Source organism: Magnolia sinica, chromosome 6 (genome assembly GCF_029962835.1).
Source record: "Magnolia sinica isolate HGM2019 chromosome 6, MsV1, whole genome shotgun sequence".
NCBI lineage: Eukaryota > Viridiplantae > Streptophyta > Magnoliopsida > Magnoliales > Magnoliaceae > Magnolia > Magnolia sinica.
This window is the reverse complement of record NC_080578.1, coordinates 60160589-60187987: the sequence shown is the minus strand read 5'-3', so window position 1 is coordinate 60187987 and position 27399 is coordinate 60160589. Positions and strand designations below refer to the sequence as shown.

General features: G+C 39.9%; 1 protein-coding gene and 1 non-coding gene across 2 annotated transcripts in view; both read left to right on the top strand.

Annotated features, from left to right (window-relative positions):
- LOC131248784 (uncharacterized) overlaps nt 1–24979 on the top strand; it is a 41805-nt gene extending 16826 nt beyond the window's left edge. The window contains exons 2-4 of the mRNA XM_058249238.1: nt 6820–6921; nt 23727–23887; nt 24441–24979. Coding sequence (XP_058105221.1) covers nt 6820–6921; nt 23727–23887; nt 24441–24548 — 371 coding nt within the window. The 3' untranslated portion in view covers nt 24549–24979. The remainder of the gene's footprint in view (nt 1–6819; nt 6922–23726; nt 23888–24440) is intronic.
- LOC131250369 (small nucleolar RNA R71) lies at nt 7884–7989 on the top strand. The gene has a single exon (XR_009173294.1). It is a non-coding gene; the product is annotated as a small nucleolar RNA R71 (small nucleolar RNA).
- Nucleotides 24980–27399: the final 2420 nt, after the last annotated feature.

Genomic DNA, 27399 nt, shown 5'->3' with positions numbered 1-27399 from the left:
GGTAAACTCTTGATCTCATGTTAGTCGCGCGCCCCAACCGAAATCCTGGCCATTGCGAAGGTATACGTAACAAATGGTTGCGCACCACCAGCCCGAGTGGATAGTGAATGAATGAAGGAGTATGCAACTTCTGCTCAATAAGTCCATATATCAGTATGGTTCCTCTCAGGGATCATCACCGGGGTCTAGTACACTCAACGCCACCTGCCGCCCCATCAAGTGCACAACTGGGTAAGTGGAAGAGACTTCACTATTCGCCTGGCCAGTAGTTTGCCAATACCTACCCAACTCGTCGATAGCGGACCCATTCCTCGAGCTGGTCAAACTTGGCCTAGCTATGTCTACTCCCTCGGGCGGATAAGGCCACACCTCCTGTCTGTTTACACTTCACCATCGCGTCTAGCGTCCAGGGGCGTTGGACGGACGGTGTGGGTATATATCTAATCATGATGGGTCCCACTTGGACGTGGCCCACCTGTTTTGGATCAGTATGATATTTGTGTTTTCTCGTCATCCAGGCTCGTCAGGTGGCTTGGATAAAACAGATGGACGGCGTCGATTAAAATACACAATCATGGTGGGCCACACCATTTTGGATGGATGAATGGAGTGGATTTGAATAAATACATCAGGGAGGGCCCCACCCACAAGTGGGGTGGGCCACGTCCTAGATGGACGGTTGGGATGACATATAAACCTCGTGGTGTGTCCCACATGGATGGGGTCCACCGGTAGACGGCTTGGATGTAAACATCATGGTGGGCCACACATTTCATCATCATTGCCGCACAAAAAAGGAAAAGAGAGAAAAAGGAGAGATCGGATGGTGATGGAGGGACCCCGCCACTATGGGCCCTCCATGAATACAAAACATACATAAAACAATGGGTCCCATCACAAGTGGGCCTTTTTAATAGAAAATCAACGGTGAATCACCCACCTATTGGCATCCTTCTTGGTCTGATGGAACGCCGAACTCCTTGGATTTGATTTCAACGGAAGATGATGAAGTTTTGATGATTGAGATGGTAGATGAGAGGGTAGGAAGTGGGCCACACACAAAACTCTCTCATGGAGATTTGGGAGAGCTTGGACATTGGAATTTTCTTCTCTCCTTGGGGTTGCTTGAAAAATGAAGAGAGAATGCGAGATGGGAGAGAAGTGATGGGAGAGGGATGGGTGAAAGGTGATGGAGTGATAGGTGTACTTGACATGTATGGGTTGCTTGGGGATGGGTGTTTGTACTTGACATGATGGGATGGAGTACTTGACATTTGATGTGATTGATGAGACATTCTTTTGGGATTACAACGCGCGGCGTTTTTCTCGAATTGAATGCGGGCCCACATCTCCTGGCCTGGGTATCGCCTCCACATGCGAGATGCGGCATCGGAACCGCGGTGACGGCGCGATCGCTAGGGTACAAGTTTCGAGTCAAGCCGACTTTGATATACTGGACACGACTCGGGATTGCGCGCAAACGCCGATTACAGCTCGCGGGTCGCTGGAATTCGACCGGGAGGACTGCGAAAGCCTACGAAACGGTACGGTCTAAGATACGGGCCTTACAAGGATGAACCCTATAGAGCATGCAAAGTTGAGAAGGCAGGTAGATGAGCTTTTGCGAAAGGGTTTCATCTGGGAGAGCATGAGTACGTGTGTCATACCAGCGCTATTAACACCTAAGAAAGATGGTATGTGGCAGATGTGTGTGGACAGTAGGGCCATTAATAAAATCACGATCTGGTATCGGTTTCCAATACCGAGGCTTGATGATATGTTAGACATAATGGCCAGGTCTACCATTTTTTCCAAGATAGACCTCAAGAGTGGGTATCACTAGATAACACATGCCCAGGAGATGAGTGGAAGACAACCTTCAAGACGAAGGATGGGTTGTACGAGTGGTTAGTCATGCCTTTTGGCTTGACTAATGCACACACTACTTTTATGCGTGTGATGACCCAGGTTTTGAGACCCTTTGTGGGGAAGTTTTTAGTGGTTTATTTTGATGACATACTCATATATAGTACCACTAAAGAACTGCATCTCGACCACTTAAGATAGGTTTGTAGTGTCCTTAGGGCGGAGAGGTTATGTGCGAACCTTAAGAAATGTTCGTTCATTTCTGATAGGGTTGTCTTCTTAGGGTTCATATTGTCATCTGTAGGGATGCAAGCAGATCCAGAAAAAGTCCAGGTTATAATTGACTGGCCTGAATCACGGAACATACATGATGCGAGAAGCTTTCATGGCTTAGCCACATTTTATCGTCGGTTCATTCGAGGATTTAGCACTATTATGGCTTCCATTACTGATTGCATTAAAAAAGGGGAGTTCATATGGTCTAAGGCCGCAACTAAGGCGTTCAAAGATATTAAGGGCAAGATGATAGAGGCTCCCGTCATGCGTCTTCCAGGTTTTTCTAAAGTCTTTGAAGTAGCGTGTGATGCTTCATATGTAGGTATATGAGGAGTACTAAGCCAAGAGGGTCATCCAGTTGCCTATTTCAGTGAGAAACTGAATGAGGCAAAACAAAGGTATTTCACCTATGACAAAGAATTTTATGCGGTAGTGCAGTCGCTACGTCATTAGCATCATTATCTTCTTATCGCAAGAATTTGTCTTATTTTCTAATCATGAGGCTTTGAGGTATTTAAATTCCCAAAAGAAGCTCAACTCAAGGCATGCCAAGTGGGTAGCGTTACTTCATGAATATTCATTTGTCTTAAAACATAAAGTCGGGATTGAGAACAAACCAGCCGATGCCTTTAGTAGGAGAGTGACATTGCTCAACTCCTTGAGTGTAGAGGTTGTCGGGTTTGAGCAATTGAAAGACGAGTATCCCATGTGTCCGGATTTTGGGGGAACATACGCATCACTCTTAGGTGACCAGCATAGTTTGGGTGAGTTCGTGCTCAAAGATGTCTTCCTTTTTAAAGGAGATCGACTTTGTATTCCCCGCACCTCCCTTCGGGATTTCCTTGTTTGGGAGCTTCATGCTGGTGGTATAGCTGGCCATTTTGGTTGAGATAAGACCATGGCTCTAGTGGAGGATTGATTTTATTGGCCAAGTCTCAAGCGAGAGGTAGCCAAAATTTTAGGGCAATGTCGAACATGTTATCTGGCATAACAGAAGAAGCAGAATACTAAATTGTAGACGCCATTGCCAGTGCCCCATGCACCGTGGCAAGACACCGGTATGGATTTCGTGCTTGGACTTCCCAAGACAATTAAAAAGCACGATTCCATTTTTGTAGTCGTGGACCGTTTCTAAAAAATGGCCCACTTTCTCCCGTGTTTAAAAACCTCATATCCGTCCAACATAGCCAAGATTTTCTTTGAGGGGGTGGTTCGATTACATGGTTTTCCTAAGACCATAATGTCTGACAGGGATGTCCAGTTTACTAGTTATTTTTGGAAGACATTATGGCACATGATGGGCACAAGACTCCAGTTCTTGTCTGCCCATCATCGTCAAACTGATGGCCAAACTGAGGTTGTGAATCAAAGTCTCGGAAATTTACTACAATGTTTAGTGGGTGAACACATTAAAACATGGGACTTAGTCCTGCCTGTCGCCGAGTTTGCATATAACATTTCAGTTAATAGGTATACGGGTACGAGTCCATTCGAAATTGTTAGTGGTTACAAACCTAGATTGCCCATAGATTTGTTACTTATGTCAGTCACCCAGAGGCCCTCAGAGTCAGCCGATGCATTTTCCCATCACATTCATGAGTTGCATACAGAGATTATGAGGCGGATAAATGCTAGTAATGAACAATACAAAATTTCAGCTGACTTACATCGTAGAATTCAGGAGTTTAATGAGGGTGATTATGTAATGGTTAGGATGCGGCTAGAACGGTTCCCACAAGGTACCGTTAAGAAGTTACAAGCACGCAGTGCTGGACCATTTAAGATTTTGAAAAAAAATGGATCCAATGCGTATGTGATAGATCTTCCACTTTGCATGGGGATTAGTTCAACATTCAGTGTGGAGGATCTAATGCCTTGTTCAACCCATCCCATAGACCCTAATTTTGTTCCAACCATTGACCAATTTTTGAATTTTCTTCCCAACCTACACCACACCTATGCCTACCATACCTGAGAAAAAAGAAGAAATTGAAGGAATTGTGGATGAGCAAATTGTTTCCAGTCGACGATGGATTTCAGAGGTACTTGGTGAAGTAGAAGAACAAACCATCATTCGACTATACATGGTTGACGGAAGCGGAGTTGTAGAGGCTGGATCCAGATTTGTTAGAAACGCATGAGAGTTTTATCTTGCCGGAGTCGAGCTCTTCTCAGCCGAAGGGAGTTGATGCGGGCACTAGACCATTTAAAGTATATCAACGTAGGAGGTGTGTATTACCCGTGTTAATGTGGTTAGATGATGGGTATGGGTCAGGTTTCTAGAGGTTGAAGACCTTACACGTGTTTGTGACATGTGTAAGTTGCTTGAATGAGATATTTGGACCGTTGGATTGTGACGTTGGTGTGATCGGACCGTTGGATCGTTGCAGCCCACTTTCATTGCGCTATCATTGGGGTCCATTGGACATCTTGAATTTGAGTTTATCTTATGAATATTTTATTTATTTGAGTTTTGAGACTGTGCGCACAATTTTTCGTGCAAATTTATTTCTTTTTTTTTTTAAACTTATTTTAGTAGGGGTATTTTGGTCATTTAGTGTAATTACGAATTTATAAGGGTGTTTTGCCCTAAACCTAAGAATGCTATGTTATGTTTATGAAAGAAAGAGTGCTTTTGCTTATTCAAGATCAGACGATTCCGTCTTCGACTTCCAGTGAATGGAAGAGGGCATGAGGCCCAGGGAAGTGATTTTTCATCTTCTCCTTCTTTCTTATTCTTTCTTTTCTCAAGGTAATCTCTTCTTTAAACGTATTTTCTTCATTTTCTTCTAAATTCTCTAGATCTAGAAGTCGATTCTTTTTCTTCTCAATCCAAATCTTGGAAAATTTTCAGCCTCACATTTACATATTTTAATCTTCTTCAAATCCCATCACCCAAGGCTTTAGATTTGAAGAACCATTAATTTTTCCGAATTTTTCAGATTTTCCAATTTAGAAAATTCTTATTGCCTAGATTAGAAAATTCACTTGAATCGTTAGACGGACCCATTGCAAGACAAAAGTTCTATCTTTCGCCGGATTCGACTAAATTCAGATTTTAAGGTTCAATACAACATTTTTGTGATGGATGGCCATGATCATTGCTTAATGTTCCTTATTTCCCTTTTGGTTTATGATGTATAATGCTGAATTTTATTGTCAATACTTGCATAAATCTGCCCCTTTCAAATACCATCAATTTTTTTTTATTTTTATTTTTGCATAAATTTGCCACTTTCAAATATCACATTCATTTAGGGGATTAGGCTGTCCTACACCAAAATTACTACTATGTGTGCAAGTTTTAATTAGACATATGAGGGAGATTGAGGGAGGAGATCTTAGCTCTTATTTCTGTCTGCAAGGTGGCCGTATCCAGCCATCTATTGTTCCAAGCAAGGACACTCATGTTGAACAGGGTGGTTGAGTCCTCTCTACCAAGGCGGCTGGAGTCTAATGTCAACTTAGGGCAGATGTAATAGCATCACTAACTTCCATAATTGCAAGGTCATCTACATCCGAGTTGCCAGATCTGAAAGGTCTGAGAATTAATTGAAATCTCTTCGGTTCCTGAATGCATAATGAATCTGTCATTGCTGCTGAATCCCCTTTGCTGATGTTGTTGATGCGAGCAGAGTCGGAGCCTGTAGCTCTGTATATGCCTTGAATCACATTGGTGGATGTTGAATCTGGTGGTTTTCGGGCGACCAATGACCTGTTCTTTTTGTATTTTACTGTAATCCAGCAGCAAGAGATGGGGATATGAGGAGGAAGAAGCTGAAGAAGCCAAAGATAAAAGAAAAGCATTAACATGTGCGGAAAATCTGCCCCCATAATCATTAGAAAATCAGCGAAATCAAAACTATCTTCCAAAAAAAAATTGTACTGACAGAAGTTCTGCCCCAAAATCAGATACAAATGGTCCAAAATATTCAGCACCTGGTGTGTCCAATTGTGGGCCTTGAACCTACATCAACACTGTGATGTTTATATCTTGTCACAATTGGTTTGCTTCTGTTTGAAATTGAATTCATGATATATTGGAGGGTATTTGCTGCTGAGAATTTTTATGTACCACTTTATATGTCAATGTTTTGAAAGATTCCGGTTGGGAGGTTGCTTTCTTTTATAGAGTTTGAGAGATTTTTTTTTTTTTTTTTCAAATTTACAATCCAAAGAAGTGAAGACTCCTATTTTAGTTTTCCACAATTTAAATAGTGGTAGTGACTTGTCCTCCTCACATGTGGCAAGGGTGTATAGTTATCCAGATCCCCAAATTGTGGGTCCCATTCTGGATGGAGAATACATCTAAAATCACATTGATCAACATCCAATTAATGGCGATCAAATTGATGGTTAAGAGTAAAATAGTGGATGGTCCAAATTTGAAGGGAAACATAGATAATATAGCTTCTTTGTTCAATTTTTAGGTCATGCTCCATCAATAGTTGATTCAGCAATTTGGATAATCTGGATTGCCATGGAACTGGCTCATTTATGCGGGTGAAGAGTCACCACTATTTTTTAAGTTGTGCGTAACTAACATATGGGGTTAGCCCTCGAAAGAATTGTGTTTGGCATAAATTAATGAGGTTAATTTTGACTAGTTTCTGTGATTAGTTGGTAGAATGTTGGATACATGTCTGATTTCTTCTAGGGTGTTTACAATGGTTGCAGATAGGAAAAGTGATTATGATGTTAAGGTCTCAGGAGTTGAAATTTCTCCTTATCCGGTGGTGAGAAGCACGCCAACTACTTTCAGCCTCTCTGCATCCACAGGTACATTTGCATTTTCTGTGCTTTTTTGCAACTCTTGGTTTTTGACACATTTTGTTCGAATCTGAGTTTCTTATGTTTATTATACCTTTTCTTTGTGTTTGCATTGACAAAATCTGGATTGGCTTTAATCACCAACAGTTTGTGACTTATTCTATTTATTCGGCGCCTTTTCTGCAAAATTACAGCCTGTGTTCTGACATGGACTTGGTAAATCCATCCAGATTTTGTCAATGCAAGCAGGCCCTTAGTGATAAACAGGATATTTCTTTGGCTAAAAGCCGATATCTGATCCTTTTTGCCATGACATGAGCTCCACACCTGGATCTTGAAAATTGAGACATTGGATTCAGACAAGGAGCTGCATGCCACCAAAATGTTTTGCATTGCCCACAAGTATATGCAAAATGATTGCTGTGTGTATTCTCTTATGAAGAGATAAAAACTCTGATTGTTGGTGCTTCATCAATCCCTAATGGCTAATGGTATAAAATTATGGAATATTACTCTGGGCACACTGTCATTGTGGAGCCCAGATATCAAATATTTTTTTGAAGGAAGCAGAAATTTTGTTACTGACCAAGCAGGCTAATGCCCAATAAAACTACAGAGGAGACAGGTAAAAAAGCCCATATCCTGGATTAGGAACCCACATGCAAGGTAAAACCTCGGCCAAGTAAAAGAAAAGAAAAAACAAGGAGAGCCCACGCCTTGGGCCAACGAAATATAAATGAGCCCACATCCCCATCCAGGGAAAACCAAATAAAGAGCCCACACCTTGGGCCATGAAGATGGAACATGAAAAGCTAACACCAGGTCACCTAACACTAGGTCAGCCTATAAATAGAGAGCTTCCTCATGAGAAGATAGGAGGTGGAAGGGAGAGATAAAAGGGGGAGCCGCTTGCAGCCTGGACCCGATGATGCTAGGTTGAATAAGCAAGATGTGCTTGACCCATGTTTCGTAGCCATGATGTGGGTAGGCGAGCAAGAGTTCCTTGAAATGTTCCCAACGCTGGAAGAAGGTTTCATTATCCTTTTGGGAGAAATTCATGATATTACATCTTAGGGTGTTGGTCTTGTGAACAAGGAAAAGCTTTTTAAGAAATTCCCTGGTCATCTCTTGCCACATCCCAATGGTCCTAGGCCTTAAGGAGTGTAACCACGATTTGGTTCTCTCCTACAAGTAAAAGGGAAATAATTTCACTCTAAATACATTTTCAGAGACATTGTTGTAATGTAAAATAGTTACTATCTCATCAAATTCCTTAAGATGCAAGTATGGACTTTCATAATCAAGTCCATGGAATTTTGGAAGCAACTGTATTACTCCAGTTTTAAAATTAATGTTGCTCACATCGGTTGGAAAAACCATACAAGTAGTGGTTGTTCTTGTTGGTTGTAAGTAGTCACGTAACGTCCCTAGTCCTAATTGGTGGCACATTATTCACTTCATTCTCATCTTGATTAGGTTCGTTCTCAGCCATGGTTCCGGTCAATTCACAAGTATTAGGGCATTTTCTAACATGGTGATTGGAGAAACCCTTTTAACTAAAATTCCTTCACTTAGAAGACGCTTTATGTGATCATGTGTCCACTTGGGCATGAACACACAAAAACCCTAGAAAAACAAAAAACTAAATCCTAACAGAAAAGTAGGAAAGATTATCTAAGAAAGCAAATAAAAGACGGACGAGGAAAGAGGTTATCCGAGACGACGACTCACAACTGAAGACAATCCTAAAAAACAAACAAACAAAAGATGTTAATAGAAATTAACTAATCAGAAATAAAAACTAGCCTAAAAGCAGAAACTATAGAAAAACCTATCTTAAAGTGTTCTTAAAATCGCACTCCCCAACAATGGCATCAGAAACTTGCTACAACTGTGATATTCTATACCCAAGTGCAGGTAGTGAAGTAGTGAAGTTCTCAGTGGGTCTGAGGTCGATCCACAGGGACTAGAGGGTAAAAACATTACTAGAACTAGAAGAATTATGAGTTTTTCCCATTAGGGCAAATTTGAAGTTGCATAGAAACAAGTCAATAAAAGATAACTAAGGCGCTAGGGATCCACTTTTAATCAATCCTCAATGCTAATTCATCAATTCAAACTTTTAACTTAATTGGAATCGAATAATGATTCGTTCCAATCGGAAGATGAAATAGTTAAATCAATTAATAATTCCCAACAAAGATATGAATCTTAATTGATTGATCTAAACATGAAGAAGTAAGTAATTAATTGTAGGGAATTCCAAGCATCTACTGTACCTGGAGTTAATAATAGATCATGGGATTTTACAGATCTATACTTTCACCAAACTAGAAATTCAATCACATCATTTAGAATTCATCAATCAAATCATGAATATTGAATTAAAACGAATTAAACATTAAGAATTCATCAAAAGGTTCACCCTTTACCCTTAGCTAAGAGATTAACCAACTATATAGTGTTAAGAAAAACTAATCTCAAAGAAGAAAACATAGAAAAACTAGAACTAGAAAAGAAGAGGAAGAAAAAAAACTAAAAGAAGATGAAGATTCTTCGCCTCTCATTATCTCCCTTTGTCTGGTTGATGCCCTAAATGTGCTTTGGAGGCCTTTAAATAGGGGTGTACATCAAGTCGAACCGTCGTGCTGGCCTCAACTCAACTCAGCTCGGCCACTAGTTGATCTTAGCTTGAACTCGGCTCGGCTCGGCTCGGTCCTCGAGCCTGACTGGCCAGCTCAGCTCGGTTCGGTCAGTAGCTCGGGCCAGTTCGAGCCGAGTTAGAGCCAAGATCGAGCCAAGTTCGCCTATGCAACATTTTCACAAACACATGGATTGCACCTTCAAATTCTCACTGAAAGTAAAACACCTGCAGTGGTTTTACAGGTATTTCATCAAACGCCTTGTAAGCAACATCAAAATCAAGAAAAAAGGGGATTTGTTTGATGAAACATACCTTCTTGCCACCAGTCGACACTTCGTTGAGTCATTTCATCAAACACTTGCTAAGCAACATTAGAGAATACCCATTGCTTTGTTTTTTGTTTTGCATTTACTTCAATTATGCAGATTCATTTCTGGAATTCCTGTTGAAACATCAGAGAATACCCATTTCTTCTTCTTTTTCTGTTCTTTTACTTATACGACCTAACCGAGTCGAGCTAGGTTCGAGCTATATATCGAACCGAGTTGAGTCGAGCTGGGGCCAGCTCAAACTTGGCTTGAACTCATTTTCGAGCACTAAAAACCAGCTCGACTCGAATCGAACTTAGCTTTAAAACGAGCTGATTCGAGCTTTTTCGAGCCGAGTCGAGCGAGTTGACCGAGCTAGCTCAGTTTGTGTACACCCCTACCTTGAAATGGAGTTCCGCAATTGACTTTAAAACAAATCTTGCACTCACGCACTTCCGTGCGAATCGTCGATTGAACCTTTCGATCGAATCGATTGTAATCGATAGCCATCAATCGAATCGAAGCCCCTGGTCGATCGAATCGAAGTTGCTAAAATATGTTTACGACTAACTTCAGAATTTCAGAATTTTCTTGATCGGATCGATGCAATCGACACCAATCGAAGGACTATTGATTGAATCAATCATCTTATCGATTAAATCGAAATTTCTTTGTGTATTTTCTTGAATTAAATGCGCACGATCGATGATTTCTTCCATGGAAAGTGTCTAAGTCTTTTGATAATCAAAACTTCACTTCTTCAGACTTCAAATGCTCCTGAGCTTGATCTCTTTTGGGCTCTGGTCTTCATGAATGGCTCATATCATCTTGGACTTCTATCAATCTTCTGCACAATTTAAAATTCATATAATGAGTACCAATTTACCATTGATATGCATGGGAAAAGGATGCGAAATTGAGGATAATCATGCAATATTAAGCAATTATCAGTACACGTCTTCAATCTCTTTGCTTACAGGAGGTACGGGAGGCAACCTCATGGCTTGCTCTTCACATTCTTCATCTTTGTGATGGCCATGATAACTAATCAAGTCTTCAACATTGAATGTTGAGCTGATGTGTAAATCTTCGCAATTCCAAGACAAGCGTTAGCGTTGATTTTCTTCAATATTTTGAAAGGACCGATGCTCTTGGAGTGAAGCTTTTGATACTTCCTTTTAGGAAATCTTTCTGGTCATAGATGTACCATCACTTGGTCACCCTCGAATTTCATGATGCTCCGATGCAAGTCAGCTTGCGCTTTATATATTTCATTGCCCGATGTTATCTTCCTCCATGGATGTCACGCATATGTCGGGCAAAAGTTTCAGCATCATCGCTCGGTTGTGCATCCAAGGGCAAGGCAAACAAATCAATGGGTTGTCTTGGTTTCATTCCCAATACTACCTCAAATGGTCACAGTCCAGTTGACCGATTGGCCGAGCTGTTGTAAGAAAATTCATTCATCAACAGAATCTGGTCCTACCTCGAAACATGGTCGCCAACTAAGCACCACAGTAGATTTTCCAAACTTCGGTCAACTACCTTTATCTGACCGTTTGTTTGAGGATGATATGCAGCCGACAACTCAAGCTTGGTCCTCATAATCTTCAACAACGTTTTTTAGAAGTAGCTCATAAACGTCACATCCCTATTGGATATAATAGATTTTGGTACACCGTGTAGGCGAACTACCTCTCGGAAGAACATGGTGGCTAACTTCAGAGCATTTGAGGTCTAAATAAAATGAGCCATATCTATTACGACAAAGATCGAATCATTACCTTGTATAGTCTTCGACAAACCCAAAACAAAATCCATACTAATGTCCTGCCATGGTTCTTGAGGTATGGGCAACAGTGTGGATAAGCCCGTATTTTGCTTCTGTCCTTACCCATCTCACCATGTCTCGCTTCAAGGAAGACCAATAAAATCTCTCATTTGGCAACCGTCTTATCACGCCCAAAATGACCACCGAGGCCGCTCGCGTGTAATTCTCGCATCACATGTTCCTGTAGAGAATTGCCAGATATACATAGACGAGTCCCAAAGAAGAGATACTCATCATGCACACTGAACCTTGGGTGATTTGCTTGTTGCCCGATATGAAAATCTGCATAAATTTGCCCAAAATCATCATCCCCCCATAGTCACGCTTTATCTAGTCGAAGCCAATCACTTCAGCTGACATTTTTGTCAATAAGTGGGCTCATATACTCAATGCGTCGGCTACTATTTTCTCAACTCCCGACCTATGTTTTAGCACAAAGTTGAATTCCTGGAGATCAGCACTCAATTTGGCGTGCTGATGACTTGACTTCTTTTGGGAATTGAGGTACTTGAGTGTTTCATGGTCAGAGTAAAGAATAAACTCTTTGCCGATGAGGTAATGCCACCAATGCCTTAGTGCCTGCACCACTGCGTAAAATTCCACGTCATATGTGGAGTGCTTCTGTTTGGCTTCATTCAACTTTTTAATGAAGTAGGTCACTGGGTGTTCATCTTGACAAAGTACTCCTCCAATACCAACATGAGAAGCATCACAAGCAACTTCGAAGACCTTATTGAAGTCCTACAATTGAATAACTAAGGCTGCGGTCATGTGAGCTTTTACGTCTTCAAAAGCTTTAGTAGTTTCCTTGGTCCACATGACTGCTCCTTTTTCAAACACAGTAATCGGTGCCATAGTGGTGCTGAAATTTCTAACAACTCTCCTATAGAAGGTAGCCATCCCATGGAAACTTCACGCTTTGTGGGCATTAGTAGGAATAGGCCAAGTCCAATATTGCTTTTACTTTATCTAGGTCAACTTCTACACCAAGTGAAGAGGCCATAAAGCCAAGAAAGATCATGCTGGCACTCATAAAAGTGCACTTCTTCAAGTTGGTGTAGAGTTTTTCTTTTCTGAGAACTCTCATAGCTTGTCGAAGGTGATTAATGTGTTCGGCGGTCTCTTTGCCATACACAAATATATCATCAAAATAGACAACAACGAAGCGAGCGATAAAGGGATGTAGTCAGGGTGTGCCGAATCGGTTACGTATCGGCCGTATCGGCCGATACGTAACGGTAACGGTGCAAACCGTTACCTGTTTCGGGGCCGTATCGGCCGATACGATTTTTTGTACCCGTATCGGCCGATACGGGCCCGTTACGGGGTGTAACGGCCGTAACGGGCCGTTACGGGCCCGTAACGGCCCGTAACGGTAACTTTTTTTTTTTTTCATTTTTAGCTCATTTTTTGCTGTTTTTTTGAAACCTCTTGCTTCCAAACTGTTTTTCACTCCTTCTACTACTAATTTCGACCAACCTTAGCTAGGTATTTGAGATAAAAACACATTATATCACAGATTTTTTTGAATCAAAGCTCGGTGGGCCATTTTTCAGAAATTCGTCAAAAATAGGTATTTATACTTTTTTTAATATGTTTTGCTGTTTTAATCATGTCATATGATGTGTTAATCATAGTAGAACATGTTAATGTACATTTTACAGATTTGGGGTGCCATTTAATAATTTTTTAATATTTTTTTCTATTTACGCATGAATTTTGGCCCCTTTTTTTAAAATTCGAAAAATCAAATTTTAATGGTTGTTTTGCTGTTTTAATCATGCCATTTGATGTGTTAATCATAGTAGAACATGTTAATGTGCATTTTACAGATTTGGGGTGCCATTTTATATTTTTTTAATATTTTTTTCTATTTACGCATTTATTTTGGCCCTTTTTTTGAAAATTCGAAAAATCATTTTTTAATGATTCTTTTGCTGTTTTAATGACATCATATGATGTGTTAATCATAGTAGAACATGTTAATGTGCATTTTACAGATTTGGGGTGCCATTTTATATATTTTTTTCTATTTACGCATTTATTTTGGCCCTTTTTTTGAAAATTCGAAAAATCATTTGTTAATGATTCTTTTGCTGTTTTAATGATGCCATATGATGTGTTAATCATAGTAGAACATGTTAATATGCATTTTACAGATTTGGGGTGCCATTTTATATTTTTTTTATATTTTTTTTTATTTACGCATTTATTTCGGCCCGTTTTTTGAAAATTCGAAAAATCATTTTTTAATGATTCTTTTGCTGTTTTAATGATGTCATATGATGTGTTAATCATAGTAGAACATGTTAATGTGCAATTTACATATTTGGGGTGCCATTTTATATTTTTTTTTATATTTTTTTCTATTTACGCATTTATTTCGGCCCTTTTTTTGAAAATTCGAAAAATCATTTTTTAATGATTCTTTTGCTGTTTTAATGATGTCATATGATGTGTTAATCATAGTAGAACATGTTAATGTGCATTTTACATATTTGGGGTGCCATTTTATATTTTTTTAATATATTTTTTTCTATTTACGCATGAATTTTGGCCTTCAAAAATAATTGCAAACACCTAAATGTAAGATATTTTCATATTACATTCATTCTAATATATCTATCATTGATAGTAGATAGTTAGAAAATTAAATATATGAATTTTGTAGTCAAATTCAGGTTATCTGGTTCATAAATTCATCAGATAGTCCGATACAACTTCTCACCAAAGAGTGGCCCGTTACACCACCATAAACATGTTCCAATTTATAAATGAATGCATATTTGGAATGCTTAGAATATTCCGGATTTAATCCATATTTTTTCATATTTTTTTGACAAAAAAAAATTTTTGCACCGTTACGGGCCGTTACGCCCCCGTATCACCGTTACGCCCCCGTATCCGTATCGGTTTTGGAGGTCACCGTTACGCCAACCGATACCGATACGGGATACCTTGGATGTAGTACTAAGTCATGACTCACATGAAGGTGCTAGGAGCATTGGTCAATCCGAAAGGCATAACCAACCATTCGTAGAGCCCATCCATTGTTTTGAATGTTGTTTTCCACTCGTCCACTCGTCTAATCCATATCCGGTGGTAGCCGCTTCTCAAGTCAATCTTTGAAAAGACTTTAGAGTCAGCCAACATGCCGAGCATATCATCAAGTTGTAGTATTGAGAAGCGGTAATTGACAGTTATTTTATTTATGTCACGATTGTCCACACATGTTTGCCAACTCCTGTCCTTCTTTGGCGTCAAAAGGCCAGGACAACACACATACTAAGGCTTTCTTTGATAAAGCCTTTCTTCAACGATTCATTAACCTGCTTCTTTAACTCAACATACTTGGTCGGATTCATCCTGTAGGCTGGTAGATCAAGAAGCATAGATCCCAAGGCAAGGTTGATAACATGCTGAACATCCCTCATAGGTGGTAATTCATCCGGCAACTCGTCAAGTACCAAATCTGAAAATTCAGACACTAACCTTTCTACCCCCGGATTCGTCACTTGCCTATTTCTCGAGACCTTGTCTTTAACCTCCCGCGTCACTAGAGCCTATACAACTCCTCCCTCTTTGCTCCCTTCTTTGAATTGTTTCATAGATAAAGGCATTGGATGACTTCCTTGGCTCAACCTTCCCTTTCACTCATTCACTTGCTTTCATAGGTGTAAGGAGAATCTTATTGCCATTGAATTTGAAGGTAAATGTGTTGGCCTTTCCGTCACTAAACACCTTCGGACCTTTCGTTCATAAAGCCAAGGCCTCCCAAGATGTATATGAGAAGTGCATTGCACCAAATGGAATCTTCATAGTGGCCTATCTTAAAGTTTACCAAGCACCTCTTTATACTGGAATGGTCGTGTCATTAACCCATGCAATCTTGTAGGGCTATGCTTGCACTAGTAGTTGCATCTTCCCAACTAGCTCTTGCAACACCACATTTGAACAACTTCCCTCAACAAATATCAGGTTGCATACCTTATCACCACACCTAACTCTGGTTTTGAAAAGAGTAGTTCGTCACCAATCTTCGGTCTCATCCTTCTTAGGGGCTACAAGTACTCTTTGAATCACGACTAATATTCCATTTTCTAGGCCACATTCATTGGTGTCTTCTTGCCGTCCATCCGTCTCACCTGGGTCTTTTACCCCCCTTGGATTCATTGTCCTCTTCTTCCTCACAATAGCATTGACCTTCTGAGGGCAACGTGCTGCATAATACCCCTTTCCACCACAACTATAGCAATCGACGTCTTTCATATCCCTGCACGTGAATCACTCCCTACAAGAGCCTTGCCTTGATTCTTTGCCAAACGAGGTGGCTTTGAATTTGCAGGCTTGCTGGTAGCTACATTATCAGGAGCCCTTGCTGTCCGACTAATTTCAGCAGCTTTACGAGTCATCAAATCCCAGCAACTGTGCCAAATCTTCTCCCAATGGACTGTTTAAGTTGCTCAATTTTCAGAGCTAATTGGAAGGTATCATCTATCCCATAAAGTCCCATAGTAATCATCTCCCTTTGAATTTCAGATCTAAGGCCTAACTTGCAATGAGAGAGGGTATGACATTCCTCTTCATTGATTTGACAACGGACCATGAGTTCGTTAAAACGCTCCATGTATTCTTCCACTACCATGCTCTCTTGCCGAAGTTTGACCAACCATTCATAAAGCATATCCTTGTAATCAAGAGGAAGGTACTTCTCTTTTAGCTTCAATTTCATCTCTTCCCAATGAATAATAGGGGGCTGACTAAGTCGATACACATGATCTTCCACACTTTTCCACCAAACACGAGCATGTCCCTCAAGCTTCATCTTTGCAAACCGGGCTTGGCGATCATCATCCATGTCGTACCATTCGAAGTAATCCTCCAACGTTATCAACCAATCAAGAAATTGATTATGCTCTAGCTTGCCAACGAAATCAGGTACATCTATTCTCACCTTCTTCATGATATCATCAGCCACATAGTTATGTTCAGGTTGGTCTCCTTTAAAATACCTTGGTACAGTCTCCATGAGCGTACCTTGTGGAGGAATAAATTGCTCTCGAGTAGTCCTATCAACGGTTACATTAACAGGTGCCACTGGATGCTCTCATGGAAGGTCATCGACCTCGCCTTCTCCCTCTGCTCTCTGCCACCTGTTGTTCGGAAGTCTCGCCATCTCTCGTGTCATGTGGAGGGTTTGCGGGTGCACGATTTCTTTCATTCCTTGACTCCTGTCGCTCCACTCGCTTCTCCAATGAATCCGTGTGACGCACCGAGTAGTTGATTTGATCCGCCATGCATGTAAGCATGTCATCCCGTTGCACATCCGTAAATCTCCCACGGTAGGATTTGTCGGTGCAAGTCGACATCAACAAACCTAGGTCTCTAATACCAAATTGTTAAGAGGACAGGCAACAAGAATAAAGAAATAAAGAGAAAGAATGGAGATTCAAAGGTTTTAAAGAGAAGATGCGAGGATTAGAAGAGAAGGAAGATTCCAGGAGATTAAGAGGGGAAATGGATAGATGTTACCTGGAATCCGCACTGAGGGTCTTAGACTCAACATCAAGACAAGGAAGAGGAGTCGACACCTCTTTTGTTTTCTTTCTTCAAACCAAGTTACAATATGCCCCTTTACCCCCAAGAAGACCTTAAATAAAGGCTACCTGGCTTGTAAGAGATATTACAAAACACCCCTACAAAAGTCTTATTACAGAAATACCCTTGCAAAAGACTTTTCTCAACAAAAAGCACACATGCACTTGTTGGGCAAGGGGGCCCAACTGCACCACCTATTTTGGCTTGCTAGAGTGGTCGGCTGGCCTGGCCTAAGGAGCCTAGAGAAGACTTGTGGGCCCCACCCTAGCCTTGATTCTCCTTTTGTAGACTTTAAGGTCCCCATCACTACCCCTCCTTGAAAATCTACCGCCTCTAAGAACCATGCCCAATACGACCACCAACGACCTCCACGTAAACCAGAATAGCTAGAAGTAGTGGACACAACAATTTTATCAGGGGCATTAACACCAGTATTGTTAGATTCATTTGCAAGAGACTCTTTAAAGCCTCGTATAAACTTCAACATAATATTGGTATCGCGCTACATATCGTGGCCTTGGGATACGGATACATATAGGTTATCACATGAGATATATTGTTTGTATCGGGTAATTTATCGCAATTTTTGGGAAACAATGGGAAACATTGGGAAATTGGTTGAATTTTTCAATGAAACTTCAATGATTGTTAAAAAAGACCTTAATACACACTTTTAAATCATAACATGTCAAAAAAAGTTTTCTTTGTATAGGGTCCTAAGCTATCAATAGTCTGACTGAACTAATGCAACTATGTTCAAATTGAATTCATAATATTTATAAATGTAAGAAGACATATATGAAAACACAACCAATTCATTCAAAAGTAAAAGAAGTAGAAATTGAGAAATATACCTATGAATGATGTGATTGGTTGTGGCCTAGACCCATATAGTTCGCGGTGGCTCGTAATAATTATTTATTTTTTAATGAAATTTGACAATGCTTCATCTTGGTAAATCGGACTCGACGAGCATCCGACATGTCATATCACTCAAAATAGTGGTCCATATCCGCCAACCAAATTAGAAAAACTTTAGGGTCCAAGTGGCCATCAAACATAGGGGCCTCTACTCTAACTCCCTTGAGGAGTTGCGCATCTGGGTCATAATGATCATGATGCCCCTCGCGGTGTGGGTGCACGGGTGCTAGCCCATGACCATTCCTTTGGCCACCCCCATTCCTTTGCCTGTCCTCCTGATCACCTGCCTGAGATTGGGCATCTTCCCCCATGGTGGAGTTTGCCCGGGCGGTCTCTAGTTGGGTAACGCACACATTGATTTTATCCAAGTGTTGGTCAATATGTTGTTCCAAGCGCTTACCCAAAGACTCAAACTGCCGGGTTATGTTGTCCATTGACTCTTGTAATTTCTCCATGTTTAGCGTGGGGTGCAAACCAAAACCACGACCAGTACGTGTGTACATACAACCACTCAACTCAGGGCCTCTAATGCAACTATATGCGTCTAAATAGGACTAAATGATCTTATAGGACTCTATATGAGGAAAACCATACAATGCTACTAAAATTCCAGCAACATAACTGCCCAAATAATTTGTTAACAGAAAATTCAGCCATGAAATTTGGGGATTTTTTGACAACAGAAAATTCAGCAGCACATATTGTGAATTATGGGTCATAGACAGCCATATATGAGGAGACTTGATGTATAATGGACATAAATAAACTGAACCTTAAACATGCAATGCATTCTCCTAAAAATAACCTAAGCTTTGATACCAAATTTGATGCAGGACATGAAAATTAAATACGATATGCAGATTTCAAGCGTTAGATTATACCAATCTTAAACAATCACAATATTCCACGTCCCACATATGTTAAAACATTCAACAAGGGGAATCTATGGGGATCCAAGCCTACACACGTTTAGGGTTGGATCAAGTAAAATTATAAACCAAACAATGCCGAAAGGAGTGTAAGATTCATCCACTCTTGCAAAGGATTATTCTCCGATTCGAGAGATTCACCATGTTTCAACTCGGGAAAAGCCTAGGGTTTGCAAAAGTGGAAAAAACTTGGGATTTGGAATTATCTATGATTAAGGTTTGGAATTTAAGGCGAAAAGTGAGAGAAGATAGAAGAATCTAGAACTTTAGACAATCCGCGCGTGCGGACAACGGCCTGGCCCAGCCCAGACGCACGTGCGTGGACCTCTGTTCGCACGTGTGTGGGGCCCACGAAACTGGAAACGTCCAGCTAGGGTCTGGTCGGCCAGGGGAGGTCCTCTCTCATGCCAAATTTCAAGCCGATCCGATGTACGGTGAGTGCGTGGTGCTTCGCTGACGTTTCAGCCCCTTGGTGGGCCAGAATTTGGAAATCTGCTTTAGAAGAGAACTTGAGTGCCAAAAAAGGATAAATCTGAAGATGGGATGGCTGTGAGAGATGATGGATGTGGGGTGGGGAAGATGGGGATGATTTGGATAGTTGTGGCTTCGCACCACGGTAGTTAGCCTTTCGAGGAAGGGAGGGTTTCGCACCCAATTACCTTCTTCAACTCAGACGGATAGGGAAGAAAAAACGCAGAATTTTATTCATAAGCTTCAATGAGAAAAAACCTACATGGGGTTGCCTATTTATAAAAAAAACCCTAAACCTCAAAAGCCACGTCATGTGCACATACTAATACTTAGAAATGAAGTAACATAAATAACAACTAATTAACGCAATTAAAACCGTTCATGATGTTTCTAATAATGATAATAACCAAAACTTAAAGTCGTAAATCGTCTAGGGTAGTGGGCCATGATCATGAGATCCAATGGTGGGATCCACATGATGATTGGGTCCACTCTAATGATCCATAGCACAACCCCCTAACTATGGGGTCCTCCATAGGCGTCGTCGTTGATCCAGATCGATAGTGGGGCCTTCCTCCTCCTTGAGTACGTGTGTAGGGTGGGGGCCATGCGTGTGCGCATGATGTCCCCATCAGACTCCTTCCTTCTTCCTTTCTCCTTCCTAGATACCTGAATTTTGTAGCTCGTTGACTCCTAGAGCTCTTGAATGTTCTTAATGTCCAAATGAGAAGGTGATGGGGTATTTATTGGCATTCGCATGTGTGAAACCCCAAAAATGGTCAATAGAGCATGTTGCGAGGTAGCGATATCCTTCTTTGTTGCATGGTTGCGCAACACATCTAGGCAGGATAATGCCAAATAATCAAAATGAATGCGAAATATGAAAAGATTATAAAAATCTCAATCGCTTGCGTATTGAAACCTTTATTCCAAATAATTCGTAGCACCACCTTCACCTAAAATATTAGGCAGGACAACTTTATTTCACGAATGTCCTTAAAATCAAACTTTCAAAAAAGCATTTACTACATGGCACAAGGAGTTATAGTGGTTCGGTGCTTAAAACAACCACACCTACTCCACTCCCAAAATTACTACCCTCGTAATTTTGGCTATCACTATAAAATGGTTTTCACAAGATCACCTTAATAACCTGATACAGTTCCTTGTGATTTTCACTGGCTATCACAATAAAAACCCTACTGAGATTTTCACAGGCTATCTCAGACAAAACCTCAACTGAGATTTTCACAGGATATCTTAGAAAAACTTAAAAAGAATTTCAGAAGGTATACTTATCTTTAAATGTAGAAGACATAGCAGAAGCTTGTAGCAGAAGGACTTCTTTCTTAAATGTAAATGGTGTAGTGTTCAATCAATAGAAATAGTCTAGGGTTCTATAGATTTTTTTAAAATGGAAAACCCAAATGCTACTTGATTTAATTCTCTTAGATCTTAAAGAGGAGTATAGTTTACTCTCTTAGATTAAGACTAAAATGATCTTAAGAAAAATGGAATTGAATAAGCTATTAAAATAAAATTTATAAATACTAACAAATAGTTGCCGAGGACTTGAGCTTCTCTCTCTCTTGCAGAAGAATGATTGTAATTTTCGTTGTAATTTGGAATAAGAGAAAGACTCAATTTATAGGCAAAGAAGTTAGAACTTCGGTTAGTCTAAGATAGGCTCCAATTAGCCCGAGTTCACCGGATTCTGTTCAAAGGATTTTGGATCGCGCGGGATAAGAATTATCCAAAATTCGACTGGTCGAATATCACAATTCGGCTAGCCGAATTTGCCATTCGGTTGGCCAAATTCCCGCGAATTCTAAAAGTTTGTGTTGCTGGAATTTCATCTGAACTTTCTCGGGCTGGCCGAATTTCAAGCTTGGGCTAGACGAACCAAAACTCGAGCTAGCTGAATTTTCAACAGAAGTTGTTATTTTGCTCGGGCTTGAAGTTGGGCTAGCTAAGGAAGTTTAGGCTAGCCGAACCAGAAGTTAGGCTAGCCAAATTCCAAAGCAATAACACTTATAAAAACCCATGATAAATAATTTTTGAAAGCTCCTAATCCTAAGATCTTTCTAGGGTTATCGAATATCTAAGTCACTTTGTCTTGTACTTTGTCTTTGAACTTTGACTTAGACTTTGTCTTGAACTTTGTCCTGAACTATGTCTTGGACTTTGTCTTGAATATGGGTGACGATTTCTTTGAGAAGATGTGCCGATCTTGTCTTGACCATAAGCCGATCTTGAGCTGATCTTCAGGTTCTACCTTGAAGCGCTTTTGTCTCACGAAATTCGACAATCTATGTGTGCTTAACATCATAGCACTTACATATTGCAAGCACTGTTCAACCACTGAAGGAATGGATACGCCTCCCAAAATCTAATCTTTTATTGATTGGAATTCTTTTGGTAAATCCAGACAAGAGTTTCATGACTTCCGTATCTTCCCATTTGCTTTTTTCATTAGAATGACATCAGACGTAATGGGGTTGATATATGGAAAGCTCTTCCCACATTCCAGTCAATTTTGCAAAATATTCATCAATGGACTCATCACCCTTTTGTAACGAAAAGATCTCCTCGTGTAGCTGATATACTCAAGAAATATTTTGTTTTGAAGAGTACATCTTCCTCACAATATCCCAAATATTCTTTACCATATTTAAGAACACCAAATTGGAACTTACCTCAAGTTCCATGCTATTCCATAACCACGATCGAATCTGAGCATCGTCAGACATCCATTGTCTATATTTAGAATCAAATTCCTCAAGCTTGGTTCCGTGAGAAATTGATCCTTTTCACAGGCTCAGAGAAACACCTCAATTGACTTAGTCCACATGACTGTCCAACAATCACACCTTTGGGTTCCATAGTTACCCCACTATCAACTTTAATTTGTATTACAAAAAAAGATGCTGACTTAATTATGAGAACCACAATCAACTACAAATCCAGAACGGCACTGTATACGACATCTGGCCCATCATTACTAGAATCTGCATCGATATCATTCACACATCACACAACCTTACGGATGCAAAAGGTCTCCTAAAAAATTGCTTCTACATGGTGTAACAAATACAAAATCAATTTTAAACATCACCTTATGAGAAAAATCAGCAAGCCTCCATTTTCCGCCAAGGCTCCTTTTGCAAGTGATTCCTTCTACTCAACAAACTATGCAGAAAACGTATTGTTTTCTGCACAAAGAAACGACGAGACAGATTTCCTTAAGGTCTGATCAGTTCTCTACAGTTTTATAAGGCCCCTAATACTTGATCCAGCAACTAGGGTTGAAAAAAAGAAGGCTGTGAGGCCTGAATCACTCCTAGGTATGCTCTGGTACAATGTAAAGTGGTATTGAACAGAAATATAAAAGAGAAAATAGAGAAAAAAGAAGTAATAAGAGAGAGAGAGAGAGAAGGGAGAAGAAAAGAGAACCGCTGGACTTCAGCCCCCACATGTTCCAGCCTCTTATTTTATTAGGGCTTCCAGCAATATGCTGGAAATTACATAAATACCCCTTTTACTTGAGCAATGACTTAAAAGGAGTAGCTCAAATTCTATTAAAACCCAACTAACAGGCCCACTACAAATAAAAACAATATACCCAAATGTTTTTACAGATTTAACAATTATAAAGTGAAATTCACCTGAGACAGAAGGGAAATTATCTTTTATACCCCTTGTTTTATGCTATATATATATATATATATATATATATATATATATATATATATATATATATATATATATATATATATATATATTGTTTTATACTTTTATATTTTTTAGCTTTTGGTGCTTGAATGGTGTCAAGAAGTACTAATCTAGTGCACAAGTATTAAAATAGTGTATGAATAGAAAAGGAAAAAAAGAAAAAGAAAAAAGTGGGGCTGTAAATAGCAGCTCCTAGGTAGAACTCTAATTGAAGTCTCCTGATATTGTGATGCAGATAAAGCTATCACTGGAGTAATCTAGTACACAAGTAGAAAAATACTGCATGAATAGAAAAGGGAAAAAAGAAAGAAAAAAGTGGGGCTGTAAATAGCAGCTCCTAGGTAGAACTCTAATTGAAGTCTCCTGATATTGTGATGCAGATAAAGCTATCACGGGAGGTAAGTTGCAGATTGATGTTTCATATTTTGGATTCTACATTCACAGCGAGAGCCACAACCTCTGTGAGGAGACATCTTGCCCAATCTCAACAGGCGATTTTGTGATCTCTCACACCCAAACTTTGCCAGGAATCACGCCACCTGTATGTTGTTTTTCTTTTGGCCTTATTTATTTTTGTTGTAGGAATCATTATCCTCAGCTGGATGATATACATACTATCCCTAACTTGAGTTTGTGCACATGGGGCCCAAGTTGCATTTCCCAAGCTGTTAATCTAGTGGGCCCCATCATGGATATATTCTATTAATGATCTCCCAGATAAGATATCATTTGATTAGTCCTCTGCAAATAGGGCCACTGTGGATCTGTGATGAAATAATAAAATATATAGCAACTGTCCACGTTCAGTGAGAGGAAAAAGAAGTTGGATACAATCTTCCAATCTGGGGGCTTGTGGGGCCTGTTAAACCAAATGTTCTGGATCACTGAGCCACAGGTCTCTCTTGTTCAAACTCAGGATACTATGCCTATCCTCAGTCTAGGGTTCCTGTAATTTCTCTGTCCTCCAACATAGCAAAACATGCTGTCATTGCTTATCTTTTTTCTTGGCATCATTAGAGAAGCACTAATGATGTACTGACCTTGTTTTTTGGAATAAGTCATGTCGTCTACCTTTTCCATGATACTGTTTACAGGGCAAGTACACACTTAAGATGAAGTTGTTGGGCGGGAACGGGAACCAAATGACTTGCATCACCTTCGATTTCTCAATTGGGTTCGGATCACCCATCAGCGAGAGTTAAGGTTGAGGCATGGATGGGGGACAGCTCTTGTCTACATCTTAGTAAGTTTCGAATTGTATCACTACGTGGATGGTTAATTTCACTCGAATATTGTGATCGTTCTAGCAGAACTCTGTATGTATGCTCATTCTCCTTTGGATTGTGAAACCACAAGCAAATGTTATATCCACCTACTTAGATGATATTACATTGTTCATATTTAGAAGTTATTGGGTTTGTTTGGATGCACTATTGTTTTGAATTGCAATTGGTAGTCTAATAAAGTGGGTTAAAAAAAAGTTCAAATCATGAACTTCTCTAGCATTTATATTTGGGGATCATTGCTCGAGATTTCAATTAGTACTTTGATGTGGGATGTGAAAGGAAATGCAACTGCAAATTGAGGGCTACTTCCTGTTATGAATACTAGGAAACATCATTGATTTCTGTTATTTCCTCATTTAACTAACTGTTCAGAATTCAATTTGCTCAGAATTCAATTTGCTCATGCATCCAAGCACAGCCTTTGTGTATGCTTTGGTGGTTTTTCGAACACATTGTGATGGGGATACTGTTGTCAGGACCATTTACAGTTCTGCTAAAGCCCACATGCACCCATTTATAGTTCTGCTAAAGCGCACATGCACAGTGGCATATGCCAAAGAATGTGGGTATGTGGCACATCTGCGTTGTGAATGAGGTAGACCCCACCATTGAGATGACCTAGGAGAAAAAAAAAAATAATAAAAAAAAAAATCTCTGTAGACCATTAGCGTGCTTCATTGATGTGAACAGTGGGAAAATTCTTTTTAAAATAACCTGTTGCCATTGTGCATGTGTGGCTCACCTAACGAGATGAACGGCCTGACTTCTGCACCATGTCCTGCTACTGTGGGACCCACCCCTGGTGCATGTCTTGGATCCTCCACAGCCACATGTAGAGAGGTGAGTGTGGGCTTGCAGAACCACCGATGCCATTGCTCTGTCATTCAAAACATGAAATAAATTTTGTATTGGGAATTTAAATTGAAATTAACTCAGATTGTGTGTAATTTGTGTTAAGAATTGTATTGCAACCGGTTTCCAACGAGCCCTAAGACTGTATATCCGTACTTGTATATTAAATAGCAAACATAGCTTATTGTTTCGGAAAATTTGCATGCCTGAAATACCCTTCTTAAGTTTGTAAGTTCCAAAACTATTGTAGAATCTCACTTGCCCTGTAAGAGACGTTTGTTCGAAAATTGTAATACATCCCTATGTATTGCAATAAGATGCGGGAAGATTCTAGCTGTTAGATTTGGACCTTTTTCAATGATAAGCGTTTATGTGCCTCCAGAGGGGATTCCTGAAAGGCTAGACTGATCGAGTATTATTTCAACCCTTGGGTTTTGCAAAGGTTCCATATTCAAAGCGAGTGAACAAATTACTTAAGGGATGAAATTGAACTGAGACTTTTTATTTGTTGTCTAGCCATGCTGTCCATGCCCATGGCCATGACCAAGCGCGCGTGCGCATGCATGTTCACAACCCCAAATATAGGGTCATGATGTAGAAATAATCTCGGTAAGACTGAGGTCGAATCCATAGGAAGTAACTCATACGTTTCTGAAAGTAACTAGAATTAGAACTAGAAGATGTAAATCTAAATATGAATAATTGGAAAGAGTGATTTTGAACAAGGTAATTGAAACTTGTGAATTTAAAGGTGGGAACTAGGGTGCCGAGAATCCACTTGTAGCTATTGGGAAGCCACCTTGCATGATTCAAGAGATTCAACTGGAATCAGAGTCATATTTTATCCAGTTAGAGAAAGAAGAGACGGTTAGATCTCTGAACTTCTCAAGAACCTAATCTTAACAGATGAGAGTTGTGAGGATTGGAAGTGATTTCATCACCCAACCATGCCTAGGAGACATTGGCAAACAACATGATATACCAATTCCACAACCAATCATAGGAGAATTGTGAAGATTAGGAAGGATTCCATCACCTAACCATGCCCAAGGGACGATGGTGAACAACGAGACTTACTAATTTCACAATCTCAAATCAAGAAAAGAAGATATTCAAAGCAATTGCAGATCTATTGGAATTTGTCACAACAAATCATTAAAAACTAAAAATATTCCTTAATAAAGAACTAGAATCCATAAGGTTCAATAAAAACATGAATTGAATCAAAGCAAAACAAATATCTCAATCACGCTACAAGCTTCACCTCTTAGCCCTAGCTAAGAGGTTTAGCCAACCATAGGCATGATTGAATTAAGAACTTTTAAACAAAACATAAAGACCAACTAAGGAGGAAGAAAAACTCTCAAGTGGCGGCTCCACCCTTTTGCGCCACTCCTTGAACTCTATAAGATGCTTAGGAACATCTTAGGAACTCCTATTTATAGTTTGAGAACTCTTATTTATAGTTGAGGAACTCTAACTTTCGCACTAAGTTGGAAAAATTCGGAAACCGTCTCAAATTTACACAGTCCGTGCAAAATCTGCGTAACCTTAGACGAGTCGAAGGCAATCTTCGACGAGTTGAGGATCACGAGAATTTAAAAGACAATGTTGCTGGAGTTCGAGCTGAAGTTTCTTCAACTAGTCGAGGCAGAGCTTTGGCTGGTCGAAGTAGGGCTTAGGCTAGTCGAGAATCACTTAGTTTCCTTGGATATTTGGCATGTGAATTCTTCAATCTTGGTCTTCTAAGATCCATCATTTGCTTTGGTGATTTTTGAGTATCAAATCTATGCTTTTAACATTCTTTTCAATCTAAGATCTCAGATTCACCTTGCAACACAAACATGTATAAAATATACCATTAAGCAGTATCATATTTATAAAACCAAGATATAAATAGGAAAAAATATGCAAT